The 27,816-nt window shown below is 58.3% G+C and overlaps 1 protein-coding gene across 5 annotated transcripts in view; it reads left to right on the forward strand.

Annotated features, from left to right (window-relative positions):
• Window positions 1-27,816, forward strand: part of FOXP4 (forkhead box P4) — a 53,966-nt gene that overhangs the window by 19,396 nt on the left and 6,754 nt on the right. The window contains exons 3-13 of one of the 5 annotated variants that reach the window (XM_028135716.2): window positions 14,326-14,421; window positions 20,421-20,543; window positions 21,029-21,115; window positions 22,578-22,725; window positions 22,870-23,080; window positions 23,307-23,411; window positions 24,127-24,214; window positions 25,233-25,316; window positions 25,428-25,635; window positions 25,718-25,794; window positions 26,533-26,634. In XM_028135716.2, the coding sequence (XP_027991517.1) occupies window positions 14,326-14,421; window positions 20,421-20,543; window positions 21,029-21,115; window positions 22,578-22,725; window positions 22,870-23,080; window positions 23,307-23,411; window positions 24,127-24,214; window positions 25,233-25,316; window positions 25,428-25,635; window positions 25,718-25,794; window positions 26,533-26,634 (1,329 nt within the window). Of the gene's footprint in view, window positions 1-14,325; window positions 14,422-20,420; window positions 20,544-21,028; window positions 21,116-22,577; window positions 22,726-22,866; window positions 23,081-23,306; window positions 23,412-24,126; window positions 24,215-25,232; window positions 25,317-25,427; window positions 25,636-25,717; window positions 25,795-26,532; window positions 26,635-27,816 lie in introns of all 5 variants that reach the window. The other 4 variants (XM_054721707.1, XM_054721706.1, XM_054721708.1 and 1 more) reach the window with 4 other exon arrangements.

Below are 27,816 nucleotides of genomic sequence, written 5' to 3' on the forward strand. Positions count from 1 at the left end.
AAGTTCAGGAGAACCGGCCCAGCCAGCCCGGCTGGGGAGTCTCCTCTTATTTGACTCGCTGCTTCTCGAATCGCTGCTGGTGGCACTGGCCCTTAGGGGCTCTGCTGGGAATAAGGAACATTCAGGTCCTGCCTGCCCCTCCCCACCGGGATCCCACCCTGCCTTATGGCCTTAGGTGCGTGCCTGCTGGGATGTGTGTACATTGCCCTCACGCTGTCTCCCAGGTTCACCCCGGGGCTCCTCCTCCCACTCCACAGCCCCTAGGGAGTGGGAGAGGTCAAAGGGCAAAATCCTACCCTCCCGCCACATGCCTGGGAGCCGGAGGTCAGCCTGGAGCAGCATGGTCAGAAGCTGGGCACCCTGCACTGAGCTAGCTGGTCAGCCAGCACTGACACACGAACGGAACAAACCCGGGTTAAGGCCGAGCCTGCCCCTTCGTGTGACCTTTGCCAAATCCTGGGCCTCCCGAGCCTTGGCGTCCGTGGGTGGTTAGGATCCGATACAGTTCAGGTGTGAAACCCCTGTCCCCAGGGGCTGCGTGGATGGGAACAGAACTAGGGGCTTTAAAAATCACTTCCTCTTACAAGCAGTGGGGGCTGGAGTGGAAGGGCCGGTCTCCGTTCCCCGGGGAGGTGGGCCTTGGGAGTTTCCTGGCATCTCGAAAGCCTTCCTAAGCAGGATCCGGGGGGGAGAGACTCAGTGCCTGTGCCGTCTACTGGGGACAGAGGTCAAAGGGCAAAATCCTACCCTCTCCCAAAATAATGACAAGCACACCCCACCACCCATTTTGTATGGCCAGCTCCCCCTCCCGCACTTCTACGCGGAATGGGGGGTGAGGCGTGGGCAGGAGAAATACCGAAACTGGGAATGTCTTTTAAAACGTGTTTAAAGTGAAGCGTGAGCACAGAAACTGGGTGGCGGGGGAGATGCGTGGGGTGGGGAGGCACTGTGTGTGCTGATCAGGTTTCTCCGCTCTGCACACGCATGTTTTACCCTCTGTGTTCCATGTTCCAGCTATTCCTGTTTGTTTTGGGGAATATCCCAAAGTCCTGGAAAATCCTATATCTGTTTCACAAATAAACTGGGGTGGAGATCTGGAGGCAGGCGGAGGGCTGTTTTATCCATTTGGGCTCTATGGGCGTAGTGCCTGGGGCCAAGGAAAATATTTGAGACTTAAAAAGGTTCTGTTGGCTCCAAACTATGAAAAGAGACCTGCAAAATTAAAAATCCAAAATGTGCAATTAAATAAGATCCGTCTGTAGGCCCTGCTCCCACCCCCCAATATATGAGTGAGGTGTGGGGGAAGTTTCAGGGGTAACACTTTCGGGCCCCCCAACAACCAGTGTTCCGATTTGTGGGCTAAACAAACCATAGGAAAGAGAGCCTGGCCCAGTGGGCTCCTCCTCCCGCTCAGTCCCAACCAGGAAGTCCTTCAAGGACAAACAAATACCTGTGTCTCTCACATGGGTTGTGTCATTTGTCATCTGGGGGGCGGGGAGGAGTGGATATTATTATTCCCGTATCACAGGTGAGAGGGCAGCAAGAGGGGTCTCCCAGTTCCTAGTTCAGCGTCCTTTTTGCTCCTGCCACTCACACAGTCCCCTGTAGGAAATGGAGGGAGCAAGGCCTGCAACATAGTAGGTGCTAAATAAATGTCTATTGATGCATGATTGAGAGCACTCCATTCTCCACCTAAAAGGTCTCTTAAAACAAACAAACAGAAGCAACACTGTCCACTGGCCCTAAGTAGCCACTTCAGAAGAAGGAGGTTGGGAGGAGGGGTGTCTGTGAGCATTGCACTGGTCTGTCCCCGCTCCCTCTGTCCTTCTGTCTGTTGGTCCCTGTCCCTCCGCTCTGGGTAAACAAACCCTGGAAATGCAAGCTTGGCCTTTGGGAATAATGAGTTGACAGAGGAGAGAGAGAGAGATAAACAGGGCGAGTCAGAAGTCAGACTGGTGACAGGACTTCAGGCTGAAACAAACAGTGCTGAGGAGGGCAGCCACGTCACTTTGGAATAAGAGCAGGCGCCTGTTTCCATGCAACAGCAGGCCGGAGCTTGTTTAAACAGAGGCCGGGGTGGAGGGGGGACATAGCTTGGCTGCCAGGCCCCTCGGATGGAGAGAGGGTCCCTGGCTGGCTGCCCCATTGCAGCAGTCAAGGCCCCCGCTTCCCCCTCCCCTTCCCCCTCCCTCTCCCCTCTCCCAACACCCTTATTGGTGAGTGACAGAGCCATGCCACGTCCACTCTGCCCTTAGTCTCCAACCTCCTCACTCTTGTGAGAAGAGGGCGTGGGGAGTGTCGTGGGCCTGGTGCACGCATTCCTTCAGCAGACATGCATTGCACCTGAGTTTGCACGGGGGACCCTGCTGGCCGCTGGAGTTGGTGATTCCCCAGCTGCTGTTAAAGAATACTCTGGACCCAGCAGACGTGCCAGCTGCCCATCAGTCCTCTTCCTTCACCTAGGCAGAGTCCTTCCTCACCACCCCCCCCCCCCCCACACACACACACACACACCCCCGCCGCCCCCGTGGTTCCCCTTGCATGGCTTTTTTCTTGCAGGTTGCCCTTGTATTTTATCCTAATCTGATTCACCTGCATGGACGAGTTAATAAATGTTCATATGGGGACTGCACAGATACCTCTGTTAGGGGCTTAGGAAGAGCTGGGAAAATGTGTGCCAGCTTTCGGGAGGTGGAGGGCCTGGGGAGGTCTTGGGGGCCCGACTGGGCACTCTGGCCCAGGCGAGCAGGACTTGGGGCAGGAGGGCTGAGCAGGCCCAGTGGGGGCCGGCGGAGCTGCTGGCCGCTGCACTGAAAGGCGTCCTGGGCCTCCAGAGCCGCACTCCTATTGTCCTCAGGTTGTGGGGGTGACAGGTCAGCGAGGGTCACAGGAGGGTTGCTTAGCGTCTGGGAACTCCCACTGCAGTTGCTGTGGCAACCGGGGCCAAATCCCACCCTGCGCACATCCTGTGGGGAGATTCAAAAGGGTTGGGGGGGGAGCTGCACTTTAATGGGCTTTTAACTCACCCCCCTCCACAGGAATGGGGGTGTCAGGGAATTGGGCAGGGGAACGAAGAATGGAAGAGATTTCTGTTCTTCTCCATCTGGCTCTCCTCTGCCCAAGCTGCTTGGGGGGGTGGGGCGGGAAGGGGAGGCCTCAGGGGTGAATTAGCACTCCCCACCTCACACACACTGTCTACTGTTGTCTTTACTTTCAGGTCTGGGGCCCACTTTTTCAGTTTGTGGGACTCCCACCCTCATGCCGGGTGGTCCTACACCTCCTTTCCTTTCCGTAGAACGAGTCCCTTCCCCAGGAGGTGCTGGAGGGATTGTTGGGGCCCAGACACCCCAGAGGGAGATTAGAAACTTCATGTCAGTGAAGTCCCCTACTCTCAGCAGCTGCAGGGTCATGCTTAGAAAGTGCTCCTCCCTGCCCTGCCCTGGAATAGGGAGGGGGCAGGTGAGTGAGGGGCTGGGTTTCGAGGACCAGCAGGGGAGAGAGCTGTAAACCCCCCCCCACACACACACACTTCTTGTACCCATCCTGGGTTACTCAGCCAAAGACCACTGTTTCCGGTCTGCCTCCCCTCCAAGGAAAAGGGAGGTCCCCCTAGGGGAGGGAGCTCCAGTCAGGGGGCGGGCAGGAGAGAGGGCCCACGGCTGGGAAAGGGCTCCAGGCCCCTGCTCTTTGGGGACCAGAAAAGAGTCAACCCGCTCTAGCAGCCTCCCTTCCAGTGTGACTTTTCTCTCCTCCCTTACCCCCTTGGACGCCAGCGTTTTTATCCTACTGGTCAGGAGTTGGGGCCGCGGAAGGGGGGTGGAATGTTTCCCCTTCTGAGGGTGAAGGTTGACCTGGGGAGGACCGCACTCAAAGCACCTCCCAGTGGGTAGCTAGTTTTCTCCCAGGGAAGCACCTCTGTTCTGAGAAGGGAATGGCGTGCCCCCACAGCCCCACTCCAAACCCCACCCCTGCAGAAGTGGCTAGTGTGAGGGCAGTAGCCGGGCTCATGGTGGCTCTGAACCCAGACTTCCTTACACCCCGCTTCCTGAGGACTCCACAGACAGGACCACCATCGGGGGGTACAGGACTCCCTGCCACCACCGCCCACACTCAGGCCCTGCCTCTTCCAGCACCCACACCCGCTGGTCTGGGCCCAGAGGAGCCGCCTGGGCCGCCCGGGGTCGCCCCGGGTGCTGAGGCCCCCACTGGGGGCGCAGGGCAGGGAGAGGGAAAGGGGGCCTCTTGGAGGAGCGCCCTTCCCCTTTCAGGGCTGCGGGCCCAGGGTCTGCTCTCATCTGCTGGTGGCAGGGGCGCGGCCCTGCCCGGGAGGCGTCCCCGAGGCCTGCGGGGACGGGCCCTGAGAGCAGGCTGCGCCAGGCCTGCCTCTCCCACCCACGTGGGCCTGTCGGTATCGGTGCGTCGCTGGTTTTCATTTTAATGGTTCTAATTTGAGAATGCGCCAATGTCATTTTTACGAGGTTGGTGTAAAAAAAATTTACAGCCTTTTCCAAAAAGCTTTTTTTTTTTTCCAAGGGAAAAAGGTGTAGAATCACTTCGGGGGTTTTATGGTCTGCACTGCCCCTCTCTCTTTGCCCCCCTCCTCTGCAGTTTCATTTTTATGTCTCTGCTGGAGGACAAAGCCTGGCTGGTGGAGACCTGGGTCTCCCCATGGTCAGCACCCTTCCTGGTTGGGACTGCTGACCTCTGACCTTTCTCTCTGCACCCCTTTCCTCTACTCTGGTTCCCTCCACTCTCTGTTTCGGTGAGTGAACGGAGAGATGTTTTTTGCTTAATTCAAATCAACACGTACTTATTAGGCACCGACTGTTTACTAGCTGCAGGTTAGGAAATTCTATTATCACTTCCGTAATTCCTTATATTCACTTGCTTAAAGTCCTCCAGCAGTTTTTCCTGGCGTGTAGAATTAAATAAAAAAACATTGTCCCTGCCTGGCCAGAGTAGCTCAGTCAGTCGAGCGTCGTCCTGTGCACCGAAAGGTCGCCAGTTCTATTCCTGGTCAGGGCACATACCTGGGTTTCGGGTTCGATCCCCAGTCAGTCGGGGCACTTGTGGAGGGCAGCCGATGTTTCTTTCTCTCTCTTCTTCCCTTCCTTCCTCTCTGTAGGCATGTCCTTGGGTGAGGATTTAAAAAAAAACAACACACACCATTGTCCCTGTGTGATCTGGCCCCTGATCATCTCTGGGACTCTCTCTCAGGCCATTGGCTCAGCCACACTGACCATGCATGAGGCACCGCCAAGCTCATTCCACCTCAGGCCTTGCACCGGCTCCTTCCTGCGCCGTGCACACTGTCCTGCGAGAGTTGCCTCCTCATTCTAAATGGCTCCTCAGAGAGGCCTTCCCTGGCCACACAACCCAGGTAGCCAGCCAGCCTCTGTAACGCTCACCACCATCTCATGGCTCGCTTGCTTCCGTGTTAGTGTCTGTCTCACCCCATGAGAATGGAGCCCCGTTAAAGCAAACACCATGAGCCCACAGTGTGTAGGGCCAGTGCCCCATGGGGCTTCATAAATATTTGCTGAATGACTGATAAGTGAATAGAATGTTATACTGTGGCCCTGGGGGGACAGGTTTGGGATGGGCCAGTACCCCAAACACCTTCCCGATGCCCCTCCCCTAAATCTAGCCAGACCCCAGTTGAAATTATCAAGATAATTTAGATCCCAGTTTTGCCAAAGTTAGCTGGGTGCAGACAAAAGAAGTGTTTGGGGTTTGTTTATTTTGGCTACCCCTCACCACAATCCAAATTAAACCAGAATTCGTTAGGGGGTCCTCCATCCTGTCTGGCCAGCTCATGGCTGCAGAGCCCCATGCCGGACCCGGGGGATCCAGGGTCTGTTTCTGCCACCGTGTGACTCCGGTCCGGGCCTGTCACTGCCCTGGCTACCCATTTCCTCGTCTGTAACGGGAGCTAGATCAGCGCTTCATAAAGATCTCTTTGCTTGAGATCTACAGTGAGAGCTACATTTTACTCGGACGCCCAGCACACACAGTGTCATGAAACAATGTTTATGCTCACCCAGTAACTCTAATGTTTAAAAAGTATATGTGTATGTGTATTTTTTCCTCATTTTTTGACCCACTAAATTGATATAATGACCCACCAATCAATCATGACCAGCCTTTTGGGCAACACTGGCCCGGATTCCCTCTAACGCTTCCAGCTCTCCAGCTGCGGTTTGTGCTTCTGCCTCTCCATTCTCAGAGCTCAGCCCTTCAGGCTGTCTCCGTGAGCACCAGCGCATCCCACCCTCCTAAACACACGCGTGGTGGGACTGGGACCCAGCACAGAAGCACAGAGCCGGAATCCTTCAGCCTCGAGAACAGCCCTGCACCTGGCTTCCGCAGAGAGCTGCCTCCCCCCCGCCTCCCTCCGCTCGAATTCTCAGAGGCAGAAATGAGGGGGTGGTCTCCTACTGGAGATGACAGACCCTCCTGTCTCAAGACTTGTTTTTCTTTTCATAGCAGCTCCCTGTGGCCCTCAAAGCTCTAGCTTCACTCCCTTCCATCCCAGCCGCCCTCCCTGGATGCCATCCGTTATAAGCCATTTGTTCCTAATTGTGGAGATCCTGCTAATGACTTCTGAATGGGTGATGGGGGGAGGAGAGTTCAGCTTCATTAGCGAGACGGAGTTCTTAGCTTGAGGGGAAATGGGGGTGGCGTAGCCTGGAAGAGGGTTTGGTTAGCTAGTCCTTCTGGGTGGCAGAGGACAAATGACCAGGAGCTGCCTGGGAAGGCAAAAGATAAATTAAGTGACAATAGTTAATGTCCGTTCAGGACCCGCTGGGTGCCAGGCACTGTGCTAAGTACTCCATGTACATTGTCTCATATACTCTTCACAGCAACCCTGTGAGCTAAGTACAGGATTATCCCTATGTTGCAGAGCAAGAATGGGGGCTCAGAGAGGACAAGTGACTTACCCAAGGTCACTTAGTATATGGTGGAGCCAGGATCTGGATACAGATCTCTGACCAGGGTCCATGCACCCGATAGACCATCCTGCCTCCCTAGGGGAACACTAGACCTTACTCCCCAAACCACAGAACTGGGCATTTGGTTTTCAGTCCAGCGGGTGGAGGGAGGAGAAAAATGAGGTTTAAGAAGCCAAATGGCTCCCAGTTTCTTTTTTATATTTTTTATTTTTTTAAATAAATCTTTATTGTTCAGATTATTACAATTATTCCTCTTTTTTCCCCCATAGCTCCCCTCCACCCGGTTCCCACCCCACCCTCTGCCCTTACCCCCCCACTGTCCTCATCCATAGGTGTACGATTTTTGTCCAGTCTCTTCCTGCCTCCCCCCACACCCCTTGCCCCCTGAGAATTGTCAGTCCACTCCCTTTCTATGCCCTTGATTCTATTATATTCACCAGTTTATTATGTTCATCAGATTTTTTATTCACTTGATTTTTAGATTCACTTGTTGATAGATATGTATTTGTTGTTCATAATTTTTATCTTTACCTTTTTCTTCTTCTTCTTCCTCTTAAAGAATACCTTTCAGCATTTCATATAATACTGGTTTGGTGTTGATGAACTCCTTTAGCTTTTTCTTATCTGTGAAGCTCTTTATCTGACCTTCAATTCTGAATGATAGCTTTGCTGGGTAGAGTAATCTTGGTTGTACGTTCTTGCTATTCATCACTTTGAATATTTCTTGCCACTCCCGTCTGGCCTGCATAGTTTCTGTTGAGAAATCAGCTGACAATCGTATGGGTGCTCCCTTTTAGGTAACTGTTTTTCTCTTGCTGCTTTTAATATTCTCTCTTTGTCTTTTGCTCTTGGCATTTTAATTATGATGTGTCTTGGTGTGGTCCTCTTTGGATTCCTTTTGTTTGGGGTTCTGTGTGCTTCCTGGACTTGTAAGTCTTTCTTTCACCAGGTGGGGGAAGTTTTCAGTCAGTATTTCTTCAAATAGGTTTTCAGTATCTTGTTCTCTCTATTCTTCTGGCACCCCCATAATCCGGGTATTGGTATGCTTGAAGTTGTCCCAGAGACTCCTTACACTATCTTCATATTTTTGGATTCTTTTTTCTTTTTGCTTTTCCGGTTGGGTGTTTTTTGCTTCTTTGTATTTTCAAATCTTTGACTTGATTCTTGCGATCCTCTAGTCTGCTGTTGGATCTCTGTATATTATTTTTTATTTCAGTCAGTGTATACTTAATTTCTAGTTGGTCCTTTTTCATATCCTCGAGGGTCTCGCTAAATTTATCGGCTTTTTCTAGAAAATTCTTGAAAAACCTTATAACCGTGGTTTTGAACTCTATATCCAGTCATTTGCTTTCCTCCATTTCTTTCATTTGTGACCTGTTTCTTTGTCTCCGCATTTTGGCTGCTTCCCTGAGTTGATAGAGTGGCTTTGTGTGCTAGGTGTCCTATAGGACCCAGTGGCTCAGCCTCCCCAGTTACCTGAGGTGGACACTCTTGGTGCACCCCTTTGTGGGCTGTGTGCACAGTCTTGTTGTAGTTAAGCCTTGATTGTTGTTGGTATCACTGGGGGGAATTGACATCCAGGCCAATTGTCTGTGAGGATCAGCTGTGTCTACGATGGGAGAACTTCTGTGCTGGAGACACCCTTATGAGACAAGAATTGCTTCAGTGGGGCTTTGGTGCTCACTGAGTCTGCCCCCAGCGTGTGTCCCTTATGGATCTGAGGAGTTGTAATCTGGATGGTCCCACTCTGACCCCTGGGTCCACTGGCTCTTGGATCTCCAAGGAGGTGCTAATTTAGCCTCTGCCTGAGGCCACCCAGCAGGAGCTACGGAGAGATCTGCAGATTCCTCTTCTTTGTTTGGGTTTTGGAGGTGTCCAGATGAGGCCCAGCTGTGAAGCAATACAAGCTGCTGTGGGGCCTTGGGCCTTCTTTTGGATGTTCTGGGTCTCACTGGCTCAGCTACAGTTTGTTAGGTAAGTTTAGAATTCAAAGGACCAGGCCATTCATATGCAAAAGCCTCTGCGCTCAGCTTGGATGGGGCTGAGTCTCAGGGCGGAGCAAACAGCAATGGCTTCCCGTCAGCCCTGCCCTAAGAGTCCCCTGGTTCTCAGTGTCCCTCGGTAATTGCTGCAAGCACCTCTGAGAGAAAGCCGCCCTCGAGTTTCACCCACTGCCAGACAGTCCAATTTCTCTCCGTATGAATCTGGGTCCCCAGAGTCTCGCCCAGAACTGGAGTTCAGAGCAATTGGGAGCTTTTGTCTCCCTCTCAATTGAGAAAGCCAGCCGCGTACTCAGTTGCCAGCCCTCTCCGCGTGCGCCTCCGTACCTCTGCCTTTACTTCCGCAGCTCCTGTGAGTCTCGGTGTGCTTTTCTCTTTCCTTCTAGTTGTAGAATTTCCACTCAGCCAGCCTTCCTGTGGTTCTGGATGATGTCCGTTTTGTCTTTTAGTTGTAGTTTTGAAATTGTTGTGCACGGCAGCAAGTTCAGGTGTTTGCCTATGCTGCCATCTTGGTTTCTCCCCTCCCAGTTTCTTTTCTTTTTCTTTTTTATTTATTGACTTTAGAGAGAGAAACATAAATGTGTTGCTCCACTTATTTATGCATTCATTGGTTGATGCCTGTATGTGCCCTGACCAGGGATTGAACCCATAACCTTGACATATGGGGATAATGCTCTAACCAACTGAACTACCTTGCCAGGGCCATGGCTCCCAGTTTCTGCCCTGAGCCCCCTCTTCCTCCTTTTCCCCGGATTTTCCATGATGGCTTCTCCCTCGTGTGGCATTCTAAATGCCTTTTCCCGCCCAAGGCCGTGTTTGGGTATCCATGGCCCCAGGGAAGGGAAACTGAGCCCCCCCCCCCTTCTCCTAGAGATTCTTTTCTTGGTCTTCCCTCGCCACCTCAACCAGCTTCTCCTCCCCGTCACACGCAGGCAGACCGCTGAAACACTAGACGGCTGGGGGATGGGAGGCAGATTCTCAGGCCTCACCCGACTGCATGAGATCCCAGGGCCCCTCTGGGTGGGGGGCTGGGCAGGCAGAGGTGTTTGGACTCTGCTTCCTGGCGGTGGGACCTTGGGTTTCAGTTTCCTTGTCTGCAGGGGAGACAGTGACACCTGCCCTGCCCAGCTCAAGGTTGTGAAGCTTCAGCTAAATGTTCGCAGAAGGGCTTTGAAAACCACCAGGCACTGTCCAAATGCCAGCTCCTAAGCTCCGTGTCAGCCTGTGCCTGCCTCCCACGTTCAGCCTGGACTGAAGTGACTTTCACCGGCGTTTCCGCCGTGTGCTGGAGGCTGGGGCTCAGATACAGCTGACACCTCTGCTTCAAGGAGGCTGCAACCTGGTTGGCATCATCAGAGAAAGTCGGGGCTGGCCCTAGCCGGTTTGACCCCGTGGATAGAGTGTTGGCCTGCAGACCGAAGGGTCCCAGGTTTGGTTACAGTCAAGGGCACGTACCTTGGTTGCAGGCTCCTCCCCGGCCCAGCCCTGGCCTTGGTCAGGGAACGTGCGGGAAGCAACCAATTGATGTGTTTCATCGATGTTTCTCTCTGTCTTTCCCTCTCTTTTCCACTCTCTCTAAAAATCAATGGGAAAATATCCTCGAGGGAGGATTTTTAAAAAAGGTAGAGAAAGTGGGGCTGGATCTGTTGCGGGGGGTGAGGGGGCCTTCATTTCCCACATCCCGGGGAGGTGGGCAGGCCAGTGACGAATCAGACCCCAGTGCCAGCAGCCAGTGTAGACGCCGACGCCTGTGTATCAGGGTGCGTGTGCCTCGGGTGGGGTTCTACAGAGTCTCAGTCCTGCTGATCCCCGGGTGGCTCCCTGGAGGAGGGCTTCCTGTGGAGGTCTGGGCGTGCGCTGAGGACAGTGCAGGAGCGGAGCAGCAGTGTGGTGCCCTGAGCCGGCGGTGACATGCCCAGGCCACCCAGGGAGGGCAGCTCGGACCCACGCCCAGGGTCTGCCCATTACCCGCCCCCCCCCCCCCCACGCCTGCCTGGGTGCCTGCAGGTGATGTTTAGGTGGTATCCACACACCCTAAACTGGGTCAGGGCAAATTACACACATGACCTTGTGTAGGTCACCATCGCCTCGCCACCTCCAATCGCAGGGCGGCCGTGCACACGAGTGAAGGAAGGAGAGAATGAATGAGTGAAGTGTCTGGAGGAGTTCCTGCCCTGATGATCTGAGGGCCTCTCCTACTACTGCCCCCAACACAACTCGACATTCTGCCCCTGGGAATGGCTAGGTCCCCCGACGCGCAGGGTCGTTTCACTCTGCGGAGTGCGGGTCACTGTGCTCGGAACACCCTCCAGGACCCTGGCTTCCCCAGGCAGAGAGAGGCCTGCTCTGGGCTCTGGTCCCGGGGCCACCTCCACTTCAGTCCCTGACAGGCAGCTGTCGTCACGGCACCCAGCGGGGAGCCCTGGGCTCGGCCATGTGCAGTGTCTCCGGCGTCTAGCATGGTCCCCGGCACACAGCAGGCGCTCCGTAAACGGGAAGGAAGAGGGAGAAGTCAAGAGGGACCGCCTTGGCCAGGCCTAGGTCTTACCTGGCTCTTCGATCTGGTCTAAATGGGAGGCGCTGGGGAGGAAAGGCCCAGAGTGCGAGGGGCCGGAGGGGGAGTGCAGGGCCTGTCACAGGGCTGGCTCCAGGAATGAGATCGCAGCCCATGCCATTTTCCCCTGTAAATCTTGTAATTTCATGCTCCAGGGGACCACAGAGTAAGAGAGTCAGGGGGGAGTAAATCCAACGCCCTGGCCACTTCCCCTACCAGGAGACTGCGTGAGTCTCCCCCCAACTTCCCCTGGAATCCCCCCACCCCTCTGGACCAGGGTGCCCGGGCTTGCCCGGGAGCTCCTCTGAGCCATCCTCTTCCCCCACCTTGTCCCTGGACCCCTCGACCCTCCACCTTTGGAGGACAAAGAGCATTGTCCAACCTATGTCATTAGGGTTGGAGGGGTCTAACAGCAAGGCCGGCAGGGGCTCCTTCCTGACGATCCTTGGCCTCTCCCTTCCTCTCCCCACCCTGCCCGCACCCCCTTTCCACAGCCTCATGGGGCCGATGCCTCGGGAAGGTCAGACTTTAAGAAGTGACTCTTGAGGAGGAGAAACCCCAGGCCACGAGCCCTGGTGTGAGGTCCAGGGAAGAGACAGGTGCGGGAGGCCGGGTCTGGGGGGCTGTTGAGGAGCACGCCTGTCTGAACCCCAGATTTGCTGGGGGACACGTTCCCATAGATACACCAGTGTGTTTAGATGCCATCCTAAGGTAAGCTGGGTTCAGCCTCGGGGGAGGCTCCGTGCTGGCTGCTGCTGGCTGCGGGATGAAAGGGCTGCGAGGGGGTGCACATGTGCTTGGTACACAGCGGCCGATAGGGCAGTGTTTGTGGAGGGACCAGTGCGTACGCCTGTGTCCCTGTCCCCCTCAGGGTCTTATCTGCTGGTGCTGGTGCTGGGGTAGGAGAGTGAGGACAGACCGGTGTGTGTGTGTGTGTGTGTGTGTGTGTGTGTGGACAGTGAGCCACAGGTGGGCACGAGTCAGTGAAGAGGTGCGATGGGCACGAGCCTGTGTGGGAGAGGCTGAAGGAGGTGAGGGAGGGAACAGAGAGATTCAGGAGAAGGGAAGGGGCAGACGCTTCGCGAATGCCAACAAAGGAAAGCAGTCCTTTAATTCCCCTCGTACTTCCGAGCTGGGCAGTGTCCCAGTTTTGCAGAGCAGGAGACTGAAACGCAGAAATGGAACAACTTGTCCAAGGTCACACCACTGCTAATCACACTGGGATTCTAACCCAGGTCTGCCTGATGCCGGAGGCCACCCCCCCCCCCCCCCCAGTCAGGGGCCTGGACACAGCGGCTCTGGCTCCCCAGGAGGCCTCTGAGAAACCGGGAGCAGACGGGCTTTGTGCTCCTGGCATGTGGATTTGGGGCAGGTCCCCACATCCCTTGCCTCTGAGACCCCACTGACCCGAGAGTGGGGGGGTGCAGGGCCTCGCTGACCTTACGAAGAACTTCTGCCTGACCCCTCGCTGTGCCTCCCGACTTCTCAGGGCCCATCTGCCCACGACCCAGGCCCACTGCTGGCCGAGCTGCTCCTCCTGTAAATGCCACGCACTTCCCACGCCCGTGACTCTGCTGGCTCAGAGTCCACAAGCCACCATGGCCTCCAAGAGCTGAGCACCGTCAGTGTACCTCACTGGCACGTCACAGCCACTGCAGGCCTTGAATTCCCTCGGTGCCACGAGGCCCTGCACCTAGACCCCCTGGACTCAGAAAGCCACCAAATGCAGACCCTGCGCCTCCACCCTCACCCCCCAGCTGGGGGTTCTGACCCAAGTGGATGCTACCCCCTGGATCCAGCACACAGGAAGGCGGTTGGCCTTGCAGCCAGGCCTCCGGGCCCCCAGTCCTGTGGGACACCTCCTAGCTGTGTGAACTTGGGCAGGTCACTTAACCTCCTGGAGACTGTTGCCTCATCTGCAAAATAGGGCCGATCCTCCCTACCTCACAGCCTCGCAGGAGAGCGTTAGATGCAGGCTTGCCTGTGAAGAGGAGTGGAGTGCGCCGCCCCAGAATATGCCACTTTGGCATACTGATTATTGAGGCTGGTTCGTTTTAAGAAGCAGCAGCCCCGGGAGAAGCTCTGAAAACCAAGTCCAGTATGTAGGGACGTGTGCACCTGAGGGAGACTTCCCCTAGCGAGGATGCTTCCCCCGTTGCACCAGGCCTGCCCTCGCTGTCAGTGGAGAAGGCCTGGGCTTCCGTCTGCGCAGCCACGGCCACCTTCCCCGTTCACCGTGCTTTTCCTGGTAACCTCCTAACTGACTCCACCCCCAACATCATCTTTTGTCCTTAGCCGAAGGAGGTGTTGAAGCTGATGGCGGTGTTTCTGGGTCTCTCCCCTGTGTACAGGAAGCATACGTGTTATTGGACTGTAATGTTTTTCTCCTGCTAATCTGCCTGGTGTTAATTTGGTTATTAGTCTAGCCAGAAGAACCTGAAGGGAAGAGTCTTACCTCCCAGACACCTGTGAGGTGCCTGACGCATAGTAGATGCTTAACAAATAGTTCCTATGGTGCAGGCCCTGACTCTGCCCCCGTGTTTGACCACGAGGGCGGCAAACCTCACCAGCTTCCAGAGTGAGTCCCTGCAGGCTCTGACCCCTCGGTGACTCCTGTCTGTACACTTACCCCCAAGCCCAAGTGGACCCCTCGTTCCTCTCTTTCACCCCCAAGACCCTGACCTCACCCTGACCTCCTCCCCTTTACTACCCCGCACTCTCCCTGAATCCTGGGTCCCACGGCCCGCACGGACCTGCAGCCCGCAGGACCTGCAGCCCGCAGCGCAGCTCAGGCACACTGCCTCGCCCTGTCTTGCAGGCTCTCCAGGTAGCCCGGCAGTTCCTGCTGCAGCAAGCCTCGGGCCTGAGCTCCCCCGCGAACAATGACAGCAAGCAGTCAGCCTCTGCCGTGCAGGTGAGGAGGAGGGCGTCCCTCTGGGCTGGGCTGGGCTGGGGCCAGGTCAGAGGGTGGGTTTGGCAAACAAGGCCAGCAAGTGGCAGCTGCCCGGAGGGAACTGCTGGGCAGCGTGAAGAAACTTGCACTTTCTGTCTCACCTCCACCTGATCCCAGGCCTGCCTCTGCTTGGCCTCTGTCTGCGAGTGAGCCTGCGCCCAGATCTGTCTCTGTCGCTCTGTGAGGCTTCCTCTTCCTTGGCCTCAGGGTCACTGCTCAGGTTTCTGTTTTCTCCATCTCGGTGTGGTCACCCGGCCTGTCCCTTGCTACTCCCTTCCCAGGCTCTCAGTTGCTGAGGTCACCACATCTCCCCCCTAATCTCTCACCCACCAGTTCTCTCTGTCGCCCCGTGTTTCCTGTCTCTTGATGACTCTCTGTCTCTTTTGTTTTCCTTTGCACAATCTGCCCTTTTTCCCTCTCTCCCTTCCCCCAACCTGCTGGCCCATCTGGCTGGGTGGGGGAGGGGAGGTCTGTCGGGGGTGGGCGGGGGTTAGCCGGGCCTTCTGTTTACCTTTTGTGTCACAAAGAACTTGGGAGAATCGCCCGTCCGATTCCGGGGTGGGTCACTGCTCGGGCAGCCCCGTCTCTACCCCCCCACCCCTACCCCACCTCCCAGCAACCAAGCTTTTTCGCTCCCCCCACCCCTCCCCACAGCAGCGGGGGAGGCTTGGAATTGGGGAGAGGATTAAGCGGGGCTTTGAAAGGAAGTTTATCTAAGGGAGGAAGGCTGAACTCCATCCTAAGCACGCAGCTCTGGAGTCTGGGGGGTGGGGTGCTGAGGGAAGGAGGGAAGCGAGGGGGGCAGGATGGAGGATGGGGTGCAGGGTGCGGGGAGAAGGACCCAGGACTGGGTTTCATGTAAAACAAGTTAATGTTCAGAGAGTGCTTTGAAGAAGTTCAGTGTGCCTGACAGTTGTGGGGCCTTAGCTGGGCCCTGTTTTAAAAGCCTGGAACCTGATGAGACTGCCCTCAAGGGGGAGGAGTTGGGCAAAGAGGGGTTCTGGCCTGGGTTGCTGGGGCCACCACCTGGAAAGCCAGTATTGGGAAGAAAAGCTCTCAGGCCCGGGTGGTGTCAGGACTAGGTCTCTTTGAATCAGGGGTTCCCCTCCCCGACTGCCTGCCGGGGTCTGAAGTGGTTGTTCTTAATCCGCCCCGCCTTGGGCCCAGCTAGTACCCCTTCTAAGAACAAGGAAAGGTAGGCTGGAGAAAAGGAACGCTCCCCCGACCCCGAAGGGCCGGCTGAGAAAGGAGGAGCTTCCTGGGAGTGGGCGGGACTGAGGTCGGGCACAGGGAGGACTCTGCGGGGTGAGGAGTAGGAGAGCTGAAATAGTGAGAAAGGGAGGCTATGGGGTTTTCCTTGGGAGACCCCCCTTCCCTAAAACGAGAGAGGTCCCTGGATGCCCTAGAATGAGAAGCGGAGGTTTTGGTCAGAGGGACAGGTAAACTGATTCTTGGGCCTCCTCTCTTGCCTCCTTACTCCCAGTGATCGATCAATTCACTCATTCAGCAAGTACGTAGTACTTCCTACACTGGCAACTGATATTTACAGAGGCTTACCCGGGGGCAGACCCAACGAGCTTTATAAGTATCATCTCGTTTATCCTCACACTCCCATGAGGTCGATGTTGCATTAGCCTCATCTTGCAGATGAGGAAGCCGGGGCCCAGAGAAGTTAAGTAACTTGTCCAAAGTCACGCAGCTAATAAGGGGCAGAGCCAGGGCTTGAACCCAAACCACTAGCTCCAGAACTCACACTTCAGTGCCTGCGCGGTGGCACTGTCATGTGCTTAGCACAGTGTGACACCAACAGTCCTCAGGAACAAAGCCTTTGCCCGAGGATTCCCGGGGCTCAGGGCGGCGGCAGTTCTTGGGCCATGTCTGAACTTCCCCGGGAGCCTCCAGCCCTGGCTGTTGATCCTCCTCCGCCGCCAACCCTGATGCCTTCCTGGCCTTTCAGGTTTACAATCTCTAAGGAGGTGCGGCTTCTGTTCCCCGAGGGGCCCAGGGCCTAGAAATAGCTTTTCTGTGGGGGTTTAGGGGAGAGTGAGTAGAAACATGCCTTTTGCTGATTTGGAGCTTGACTGAAATGAAGGGGAATGAAGGAAGGTCCATGGCAGCCCCACCCGACACTGTCCTGCTCCCCAACTCAAGGTGGGGCCCCCGCGCACCTCCCCTCCCAGCCACGTCCACCAGCCCTCTCCCAGGCCAGCTTCAGACACGTTTCCAAAACCATCTTAGTTCTCCAGCTCCAGCGTGTGCCCGGGCCTGGGCGCCAGGCAGGGAGAGGTCAGTCTCGGGGGGCAGCACAGGGAGCTGGGAGTTTGGGCAGACGGGCGGCCAAGGCCAGGTCCCCTAGCTCTGCCAGCCTTGGCTCACCAGCCCCCCTAAGGCTCGCCCTCCTGCCATTTCTAGAAGTTCCCCTGTCCCACCCTGATCTGATCTTTTTTGTTGCAATGCAGCCCAGAGCTAGTCTGAGGGCTTCCTTCTGGTCAGACGCAGGGGAATTTAACCTAGACCCGTGGTCGGCAAACTGCGGCTCGCGAGCCACATGCGGCTCTTTGGCCCCTTGAGCGTGGCTCTTCCACAAAATACCACTGCCTGGGCAATTCTATTTTGAAGAAGTGGCGTTAGAAGAAGTTTAAGTTTAAAAAATTTGGCTCTCAAAAGAAATTTCAATCGTTGTACTGTTGATATTTGGCTCTGTTGCCTAATGAGTTTGCCGACCACTGGCCTAGACTAAGCTCTGGCCTAGTCTCCGAAATCACCCAGGGACCCCAGATCCCATACTTCAAAGGTTGAGTTTGGGTCCTTGATTGGCACCAAACTGCATCCATCCCAACCCCCAGCCCCCAAAGGCACTTCCCTGTGTCTCCATCACGCGTCCAGCCCAGCACACTGTAATCATGGCGGGAGCAGGCCCCTGGGGGCGGGGCTGGAGGCAGCTGTCAGCAGTCAGCCCAGCCCGGAGTCCCACTGCCAGGCTTTAGTGAGCATGCAGCCACCCTGGCCACTCTCCAGCCTGTGACTCACGGCTTTGCTGAGCTGACTAGCCCACAGTGGCCATCTGACACATCCTCGCCTGGTGAGTGGTCCGTGGGGACCCGGGGGAGCTCCAACTCAGTGCTCAGAGCCCCAAGGGGCGTGACGGGAGGTGGATGGGTCAGCCAGTTCAGGAGGCCCGTATGTGGCAGCCGCCTTGCTGACCTTTCTTGGCCCTCTCGGGCCACCTTAGAGACACGTACGCAGAAGGTAATCCATCCTGATCTATCTCTGCAGCCACCTCTCCAGCTGCAGCTCAGCCACGTGGCAGGACGGCAGGGGCTGGGGAGGCCTTCCGAGGTCTCTCTTCCCCTCCCCCGCCTCCGTGTAGGAAAGCCCCGAGGCGGGAAAGGCCACATCCCTTCTTGGGTGCTGCTCGCCGTGACTCACTCCTGGTGCCCGGAGAGGTCCGGGTGTCTGCTCTCAGTCTCCCCTGCTGCGGTGCAGCTCTCGCCGCGATGAGAATGGGAGGCTCACTGCTTTGGTCCTAAGTGACCCCGGCCACCCAGTGCCCTCTGGGGCCCCTTGAGTGCCTAGGGTGCAATAGTGGAGAAGGGAGGGGTAAAGGAGACCAGAAAGGAGGGGAAAGGACAATTCAGAATGTTTTCTTTAAGTAGTTGTTTTTGCAGTTGTATAGAGTTTAATGACATACAAACCCCTTTTACCCACCCCTTCTGCCCTTGTCCCTGGCGGCAGGGCGGGTGGTTTAACTTCCCCAGGCCCCAGCTTTCTCATCTGTAAAATGGTAATGACAGTGACACCCTCCTCCCAGGCAGGGTTGCTGTGAAGATTCAGGGAGATCACACTCATTAAGGGTTTAGCCAAGTGCCTGGCCCCTAATCCACAGTCAACCACAGCCTCCTGTGCAGTCCTGTGAGGCCGGGCAGGCAGGTGTTCCCAATCCCAGGGAGAGGACGGAGCAGGCGAGGCTTGGCGATTTCAAAGAGCAGTCAGTGTCGGACAAGAACCTGCCGAGGTCACCTGACGCACAGCTCTCGGGCTCTGAGCCCAATACCGCCGTGTCCCAGGGGAGGAGGGAAGACAGGCCAGGTGAGCAGCCAGCTGCCGCGGGGTTACACGGCTGCCGCGGGGTTACACAGGGCCTGGCTCTGCAGGGGGTGGGCCTGGGCCACCGTCCGCCCCTCCCTAGGCCCCTCTGAGAGTGAGGACCAGGACACCCCCGCAGCCTGGCAGTGGCGTCTCCTGTGATACAGTGTGAAGATGGAGGCGGGCCTCGGGGATCTCAGCCCCGTCTCAGCCCCGTCCGCCTTCAGCTCCTGGACGCTCGGTTTCCACACCGGTTTCCACACTGTCTCTGCAGTGCCGATCAAGCCCTGCTCCGGGGCGGGGCAGGCAGTGTGGATGTGGAGGGCCCGGGAGCCATGGAGTGCACGGACCTGGGCTTGCATCCCGTCCTGCCCCTTAAGGCTCCTTTGTGGGGCCCCATGGAGCCTTCCTTCCCACAGGATGGCCCTGGCCAAAGAGCCAGGTGGTGCCTCTCTGGGGATGTCTGCAGAGATGGCTGGGGGAAGGGGGAAAGCCCAGGGCCGGGCTCAGCCACTTGAGCTGGGGGCAGTGGGACTTCCCGTGTCCCCTGATGCACTGCACCCCCTGGTTGCTCCCCTGCTGGGGGATTCCCTAATAGGTGGCTTAGGCTGAGTCCTACCCCTGCCCCAGGGATCCCAAAAGGAGCTGACTCCTCCTCCCCTGACCCCCCCCCCATGGGACTAGGGGGAGGTGACAGGGGCCAAGACAGGTCCCTGAAGGACTCTCCCTGACGGGGCCACCCTGTACCCCTCCCTTCCCGCTACAGGCTGACAGAGGGGCCCCAGTCTGCCAGGAAAGGTATTTCAGCTCAGGGAGCAGACCCCTAGGGAGGACCTGCTGTGTGCTGGGCCCTCTGCTAGGGCCTGGGGGTGGGAGATAGGGAAGAGTCTTGGCACTTTCAGAGGGAGGGGGTGGCAGGTCGCCCGGCGGGCACCTGTCCTGCTGAAAGGCTTGAAGGCGCTGCTACAACTTGGGCCTCCGTGGCTGTGACTCCGCCAGCCTCGGGGGCGCAGGGCAGGTAGGGCCGGGAAGAGAATGTCGTTACTGCTTTTCCCTGGACCTTTCTCTGTGGCTAGATCCTCTGGGCTTCCCGGAGGCCAAACCCAGGGTGGGGGACAGGAAGCTGCTCCACTCTGAGAATCCGACACATTCCAGTGGGAGGGAGCCACCTGTTAGAATCCAGTCCCTGTTTGACATTTGAGGAAACTTAGGGCCAGGAGCTTGTTGGGGGTCACACAGCAAGTTCAGTGCAGAGCTGGGAGGAGGAGGCTGCCTCCTGACCACTGCCTGGGGTTCTTCCACCCGCTGAAGACAAAACTGCTCCTACACACTCTGTGTGTGCCCTCTGCACACGTGTGCTGGAGGATGTGACACGTATGTGCCAGAGCCCGAGCCCAGGGCTCCTGCCACGCGGGCCACCTTTTGAATCCACCCCGTGGCTGCAGCTGCCCTCCTGGCCAGGCCCACCTCCTAGTGTCGCAGGAGAGAGAGCAGAGTCGGGCGTGGCAAGCTGGGCCTTCCGCACGTGGGTTCTACCCACCATGTCACAGGTGGCATCTTCCTGCACCGGAGTGAGCGCACTTAACCGGCAGCCTTGGTCAGCACGTCTGGGCGCCAGGCTTTCCTCTGAGTGTTAACGCGTTAGGCCGGCGACAACCTTAAGGGGCAGGCACTGCTGCCGCCTCTGTCGCACCAACGAGGAAACGGAGCCAGTCCCTTGTCCGAAGATGCCCAGCCAGTAGGTGGCAGAGGCAGAGTTCGAACCCAGGCCATCTCCCCCTGAGCCACTCTGCCGTGCTGTGGGCGGGGCCTTGGGTGCCTGTCCTCCCTGGATGGGGTGGAGGTGAGCAGGCTGACGGGGCCGAATCCCGCAGGTGCCCGTGTCGGTGGCCATGATGTCGCCGCAGATGCTCACCCCCCAACAGATGCAGCAGATCCTGTCGCCCCCACAGCTGCAGGCCTTGCTCCAGCAGCAGCAGGCGCTCATGCTCCAGCAGGTGAGTGTAGCCCCCGGGCAGCTGAGAAGTGGAAGCCACGCCTCCCCCCAGGTCTGTTTACTACCAACATCACGGAGTGGCAGAAACCAGAGAGACTGCTCAGGCCGGACTGATCTGCATTCCTCCGGGGCAGTGGGGGGGGGTCAGAGGTCAGGCCTCTCGGCGAGCAGCGCCTTGGCCCACCTGCCCCCAGAACCCCTGGGAAGGGCCAACTGCTGGCACATCCTGGCTACTAGCACCCTGACCTCTTCAGGGGACCCACCCAGAGGCAGGGCGGGCTGGGCGGTGCGGGATGAAGCTCCCCCTCTCCCTTCTCCACTCACGGAGCCTCTCTCAGCAGAAGTCTCCCTGCCAGGCCCCGTGTCCCATGGCCCCAGGCAGGCTCCCCACTCCTGCCTGCAGGAGCCGGGCCACCACCGGGCTGGGGTTGCTCTGGGGTCAGCATCCCGCTGCCCGGCTAACGCACTCTGCCCCCCCACCCCCAGCTGCAGGAATATTACAAGAAGCAGCAAGAGCAGCTTCACCTGCAGCTCCTCACCCAACAGCAGGCTGGGAAGCAGCAACCCAAAGAGGTAAGGGGCTCGGGCAGGGCCTGCCCATCACCTGCAGCCCCGCCTCTCCTGGCCGGAGGCCGGGAGTCCCCAGGTGGTCCGGGAGAAGTGCCTGGTGGGCGCAATGGAAAAGCCTGGGGGAGACAAGGAAGGGGGCTCATATTTCTCCATCGCCCCTCATCCCCACTGGGTCCTCTCCTTGCCTTGTGTTGTTGGTTAATCAGAGCAGGAAGTCAGAGCCCTGGGTCATCTCTGCACATGCATGTAGACCCGTGTAAGAGTGTCACATGGTCCATACGCATGACCAGTTGCCTGGCTGTCATGCCCTCTTCCTGCCCACTTGTCTCTTCTTGACCCAGAACCTGAGTCCTCCTCTCTGGTCCTGAGAATCTTTTAGTTGCTCAGCAAACCACTTGCCCCTGCCCCCCAACCCCACCCCAACTTCTGTTCCTTCTTGTAATATCCGGCACTGCTCTCTCCTTGGAGCTCTCCAGCCTACACCCCTGCCCCGTCTGGGCCCCAGTGCCTTCTGAGCCTCCATACCGGGCCCTGCTGCCCTGTCCTCCCTGTCCCAGACATGTGCCTCCCTCTTGCTGTCCACACCCCAATCAGGTTCTGAGCTGCCTCTTCCCGGAAGGCTGCCCTGCTGACTCCAGTCATCCCCCCAGGCTTCAGCTCCCCCTCAGGGGTCTTGTCATTGCTGCATCCTCTGCATTATCTCCAGGCTGGTTTATTGCCCCGCCAGCCCCCACCCCAGGGCAGGGGGGCAGGCAGGCGGAGAGGTCCCTGCCTCCCAAGCACCCAGGATGGGCTTGGAACACTTGCTGACAGCCTGGCTTGTCAGTGCCTGTGTGAAAACTGAATCTGAGGGGGAAGAGAGCGAGAGAGCACTTGCGTGTGCCCCCGGCAGCAGGGATATGACGTCCCTGAGCCTGGGTCCTACTGACCAGCTGATGCTGATCTTTCCAAGTCCCGTCAGACTCTGTGATTCTCTGTATCTAAGAAGCAAGAGAGGAGGTGGAGGGGAGAAGGCCCCTCCTCGTGATCAGAAGGGGGGCACCCCGGGCATGTGTGAAGGGTGCCTGCCAGGCAGGAGTGGCCCCTGGAGTCTGACAGGCTCATCGATCATTGTGATGAGAGCGCCCCCCCCCCCCCAGGCGCGCACAGCTGCGGTGCGGGAGCTAGAGCAGGCGCTAAGCAGCAGAAGGAGGGAGGCGGGAGCAGGGAGGCGTCGTGCTGCGCGTCTGAGTCTGGCTGTGTTTGCGCGCCTGCGTGCGTGCGTGCATGCGTGTGTTTACTGCGAGCAGGCATGCAGCCCTATGGAAGCTGGGCCGGGAGCAGAGACGCCGCGGCCTCGGACACTGCACCCACAGCCCCAGGGGCTGAGAGGCCCTGGGAGGGGGTGACCGCAGGGTGGGGGCCAGACGGTGCACCAGAGGCTGATGGCGCCCCTCTCTGCACACCCCCTCGGGCCCCCCACCAGGCACTGGGGAACAAGCAGCTGGCCTTCCAGCAGCAGCTCCTGCAAATGCAACAGCTGCAGCAGCAGCACCTGCTCAACCTGCAGAGACAGGGGCTGGTCAGCCTGCAGCCCAGCCAAGCCTCGGGGCCCCTCCAGACCCTTCCACAAGGTGAGTGGCCACCCCCCTCCCCCAGCCCTGCCCACAGCCCTCAGCGCACCCGAGGGCTGGCGTCACCTGCTCCTCCCGGGGGTGAGATGGGAAGGCTCCTGTGTCCCTGAGGCCCTGCCCCCTCCCCACTCTCCCCCACAGCAGCCGTGTGCCCCACAGACCTGCCGCAGCTGTGGAAGGGTGAGGGTGCCCCCGGGCAGCCCGCTGAGGACAGTGTCAAGCAGGAGGGGCTGGACCTCACTGGCACGGCCACCACCGCTACCTCGTTTGCCGCCCCCCCCAAAGTCTCACCCCCGCTCTCCCACCACACCTTGCCCAATGGACAGCCCACTGTGCTCACACCTCGGAGAGACAGGTATTGGGACGTTAGGGAGGGGTGCTGCAGACTGGGACACACCCGGGCCCCCGGGGATGGCATACGTTGTGGGAGCCGGGAGGGAGGGGGCGCTCGGGGACCTGGGAGTGTATCTAGGTTTCTGGGGAATCTGTGTTAAGGATAGACACGCCACCAGCAGGGGAGCTGGGGCTGGGCTGCTGGGGTCTTCAGGGTCCCTGACCGCCACCTTTGTCCCCTCCCCTAGCTCCTCCCATGAGGAGACCCCTGGTTCCCACCCTCTGTATGGACACGGAGAGTGCAAGTGGCCTGGCTGTGAGACCCTGTGTGAAGACCTGGGCCAGTTTATCAAGTAGGTGTTGTCACCCTGCTCTCCTTCCCCCCAGCCCTCCCCCTCCCAAGGAGCCTTTCCACAGGGTCCCTGCCCCCAGCCTTCAGCCACCAGCTGTCCTGTGTGCTCCCCCAGGGGGACCTAGTTCCTCTGCCCTCATCACGTATCTTTCCTTCTCTCCTGCCTGCCTGCCCAGCCTGAATTCCCCAGCCTCCCCACCTTGTCCCAGGCTGCACAGCCCAGCAGGGGGGCGGGGGGAGGAGAGGACTCCCCCCACTACCTCCCCCAGCTTCAGCCCCCAAGAGTGATGGCCCAGTGACAGGCCTGGCCGGTGGACAGGCAGGGCAGGAGGCAGACAGGCGGCTGGCAGCAGGCGGCCAGCTGCCACAGCCGTGCCAGGCTCTGTCACTGACTGATTAACTCCACTGTCTCCCAGACCCTTGCAGCATCAGGGTCAAACAAATTGTTTTCACGCTTCGTCAGAGGTTTACTTAATTAGTTCATTTGCAATTAGATCTCTCTGTAGCTGGGATTTTAGCAAAGACATCAAAGGAGGGTGATGAGAAGGCGGCTTCCTCCTCTGCCCCGTTTTCCCCCACCCCTTTCCCTTCTTTGTATCTCTGGGTCTGTCTGCTTTCCAGGCTGTGGGCGGGCTTAGAGGATGGGATGGGAGGGTGGTGATAGCCGGAAGCCCAGGGCCAACGCTCTCTTCTCCGCCCCCCTCCTCCCCCTGAAGACACCTCAACACGGAGCACGCCCTGGACGACCGGAGCACGGCCCAGTGCCGGGTGCAGATGCAGGTGGTGCAGCAGCTGGAGATCCAGGTGTGGCCGAGGCCGCGAGGGACGCGGACGGACGCGGGGCTCCTGCCCCGCCCCACCCACAGCACTGGCTTTCCAGGAGGGGTGTGGGGAGTCTTAGGGAAGGGTCACGTGGTCCAAGTCAGCATCTTTTGTTTTCTAGGTCCTAGTTACCATGGTTCTGAGGTGAGGGCAGCTGGATTCTGAGGGGTAAACCAGGGTCAGGCAGGGACCTCTCTGCTGGGAGGTCCAGAAAAGAGACTCGTGCTAGTGAAAACGGAAATCACGTTCCTGGCTAGCACACTGCGCACGTACGTTGTGCGGTCCTAAGTGTGTTGCCTGTATAACTCAGGGAGTCCCCTAAACAACCTTGTGTGGTGGGGACCATTATTTTCCGCACTGTACAGGGAGCAGGCGCAGAGAGGGGAAGCAGCTTGCCCCTGGCCACGCAGCAGCAGGCGGCACGGCCGGGATCGGCAGCGCGGCAGGCCGCCTGGCTCCCGGGCCTAAGCTCCGTAGTAGGGGAGGCTCCTCCGGCCCGGCCGTCAGGCAGCCGATCAATATTTACCGTCTCCCTCGGGCACAGAGCAGAGGGCCCTGCCGTGAGATGCGGTTGCGAAAGATCTATTGAACTTATGAATGGGGGTGAATGAATCATTCATCCACCCCTGTGTCTCCATTCAGTGCACGAGGACCCTCTCACACACAAGTGCCACAGGACTTGGGTGTTGTTCAGCCACAGCCTCTGCCCTTGCTGGGGAGAAAAGGCGTGTGCAGTTAGGCAGGGGGCCCCTGCCTGGCGGTGAGCCGGAGCCCGGGACACGCGCTCTGGAGGAGACGCGAGGAGGGCTTCGTGGAGCAGGCGGTCCCTGTCCTGGCCTCGAGGGTGTGAGGGGCCAGAGAGGCAGGGGCCAGAGGGAGCTGGGGTGCTGAGGCTGGGAGGCGAGTGGAGGTGGGAATAGGGGCTTCCTGGGAAGTCCGGTGGAATATGGAGGCGGAAAAGGGCCTGGCTGCTCACCCCCGGCCTCTGCACCCTCCACAGCTTGCCAAGGAGAGCGAGCGGCTGCAGGCCATGATGGCCCACCTGCACATGCGGCCCTCCGAGCCCAAGCCCTTCAGTCAACCAGTGAGTGCCCCCCCCTTACCGCGCCCCCCGGAGCCCTCCAGCCCTCCCCCCCCCGGCCCTCTGGACCCCCACCCTCCAAGCCGGTCTCAGCACCTGCCCCATTGCTCACAGCTGAACCCAGTGTCCGGCTCCTCCTCATTCTCCAAGGTGACCGTCTCTGCAGCGGACTCGTTCCCAGATGGCCTCGTGCACCCCCCCACCTCAGCTGCTGCCCCTGTCACCCCCCTGAGGCCTCCAGGCCTGGGTTCTGCCTCCCTGCACAGCGGGGGCCCCGCCCGCCGGAGGAGCAGCGACAAGTTCTGCTCCCCCATCTCCTCAGGTAAGGGCTGTGGGAGTAGCATTCTCCTCCAAGCTGGGCCCCCCCCCAAATGGCTACCTCATCTTCTGCCTGTCTCCCCCAGAGCTGGCCCAGAATCATGAGTTCTACAAGAACGCAGACGTCCGGCCCCCCTTCACCTACGCCTCCCTCATCCGCCAGGTGAGCAGGGAAGGTGGCCAGAGGGGGTGGGGAATGGCTCACAGGCAGCACCCGGGCCTCGGGTCCCAGCCTCCAGGAGGATCCTGGGCCAGGGACGTAACTCTCCCTCAGGGCTGTCCCCTCCTGCTCGCCCACATTTCCCTTCTCAGCTGCAGGTCTCACATATATGCTGGTCACGTGACCATCTCTCTGGGAGCACACACGTGTGTTTTTTTGCTGCTGATGCTCACTGTGTTCATTCTCTCATTTCCATGTACACACACTCCATGAGACTGATTCCTCATAGACTATGGTCACTCTTAGCCGGCTTCCTGTCTTCTCTCTCTCTCTCTCTCTCTCTCTCTCTCACACACACACACCATCTCAGAGAGTGCCCTTTGCCCAAATTCGGATAAATCCCAAACAGCCCCCACCCCTAGATGTCTCTCCCGAGAATACTGCTCTCGTTCCCCCTCCAGCAGGGGCCTAGCAGCCATTTCCCTGCAGAGAAACCCACGTGCCCCTCGCACCAGGGCCTACATAGCTCTTGAGGCTTGTGCCCCTTTGTGGCTGGGCTGTAACCAGCCAGCCCTGCTCAGGCCCCAGGAGTATCACCGTCCCACCCACAGGCTTCGCAGCGAGTCTCCCCTCTCAGTGAGTCAGCGGCCAGGCAGAGAGAGAGATCCTGGGGGCGGAGAACACAGCCGGGGACCCTTAGCAGCCCAGACTGAGGGTCCCTTTGCTCCTTCCTTGCCACAGGCCATTCTGGAGACCCCCGACAGGCAGCTGACCCTGAACGAGATCTATAACTGGTTCACCAGGATGTTCGCCTATTTCCGAAGAAACACTGCCACCTGGAAGGTGAGCCATGCCCCTCACTGGCCCGGGGCCCCAGTCACCCTGGACATCACACCCTTTGGGACTAAGGCTGCCTGTCAGTCAGTCCCGTTGGAGAGGGGCTCCGCTGGGCCATGTGCCCCTCCACCCGCCCCTTCAGGGCCATGGATGCTCTTTAACTGCCTCCTAATGACGCCTCCCTTCTAGCCTTGTGCCGCCTTCTTTCTGGGGAGAAACCCTCCTCTTTCGAGTGCTTCCCCGTGGCCCATGCTGTGGGGCCCCCAGGAGTCGGTAGTGCCTGAGCCTCGTAGGGAGGCCTGGGTTACATTCACAGGAGACCCTAAGGGTCCGGATACCGTGGCTAAAGGCACATGCTCTTCAGCTCAGGATGAAGTGGGGGTGAGAGGGGTGCCAGCCTGGCCCGGACACGTGGGTGGAGTGAGACCCGTGGGCTATATACACTGGGGCACAAACACAGGCAGTCACACACTCTCCCCAGCTCTGCCATCAGCTGCGGGGAGATAATTGTCTCCATCCAATTAGTCATTTCAACACCTTCACCTCATGAGAGTTTTCCTGAGGGACCAGAGGCAGGCAAGGGAGGGACCCTAGGAAAATAGGACACTGGGATGTGTGCTGAGCTGCTAAGCTATTTGTTTCTCTATAGCCAAGGTGGTCTGTGTGTCTGTGAGCCCGTGTGTGTGTGTGTGTGTCTGTGTGTCTGTGTCTGATGGGTGAGAAGATTCAGGTCTTTGCAGCAGAGAGGTGGGAGGGGTGGGAGGAAGGAATGGGGAGTGTTGGGTCCTATGGGGAAGTTGAGACACCTGAGGAGTCCCTCTCATAACCTTACTTGGATCCCTGGCTCTTGGGTCCCCCTGCTGGCCAGTGCAGAAACTGCAGTTAAACAGGTTACCTCCCCCTATCCCACCGGGTTTCAACAAGTGCCACTGAGCCCCCTCCCGCCCAGTGCCCAGGACTGGGTGGGGTCTGCACCGGGCCCAGCCTTCTCTGCTCTGGGAGTGTGCTAAGTGCCACAGGAGATACTGATCTTCCGTGTCCCCATGCCCAGTTCCCAAAGCCTGGGTGAGACGCTATGAGGCTGTGATTGGCTGCGAGTGATGTCATTTCCTGCCAACCACAGTCCTGCCCTCTCTCTCAGCCAGCAGGGCCTTCCTGGGGCCCTCCCAGGGCAGTCTCCAGCCTCCA

The sequence above is a fragment of the Eptesicus fuscus genome, chromosome 10 (genome assembly GCF_027574615.1).
Source record: "Eptesicus fuscus isolate TK198812 chromosome 10, DD_ASM_mEF_20220401, whole genome shotgun sequence".
NCBI classification, from domain to species: Eukaryota; Metazoa; Chordata; class Mammalia; order Chiroptera; family Vespertilionidae; genus Eptesicus; species Eptesicus fuscus.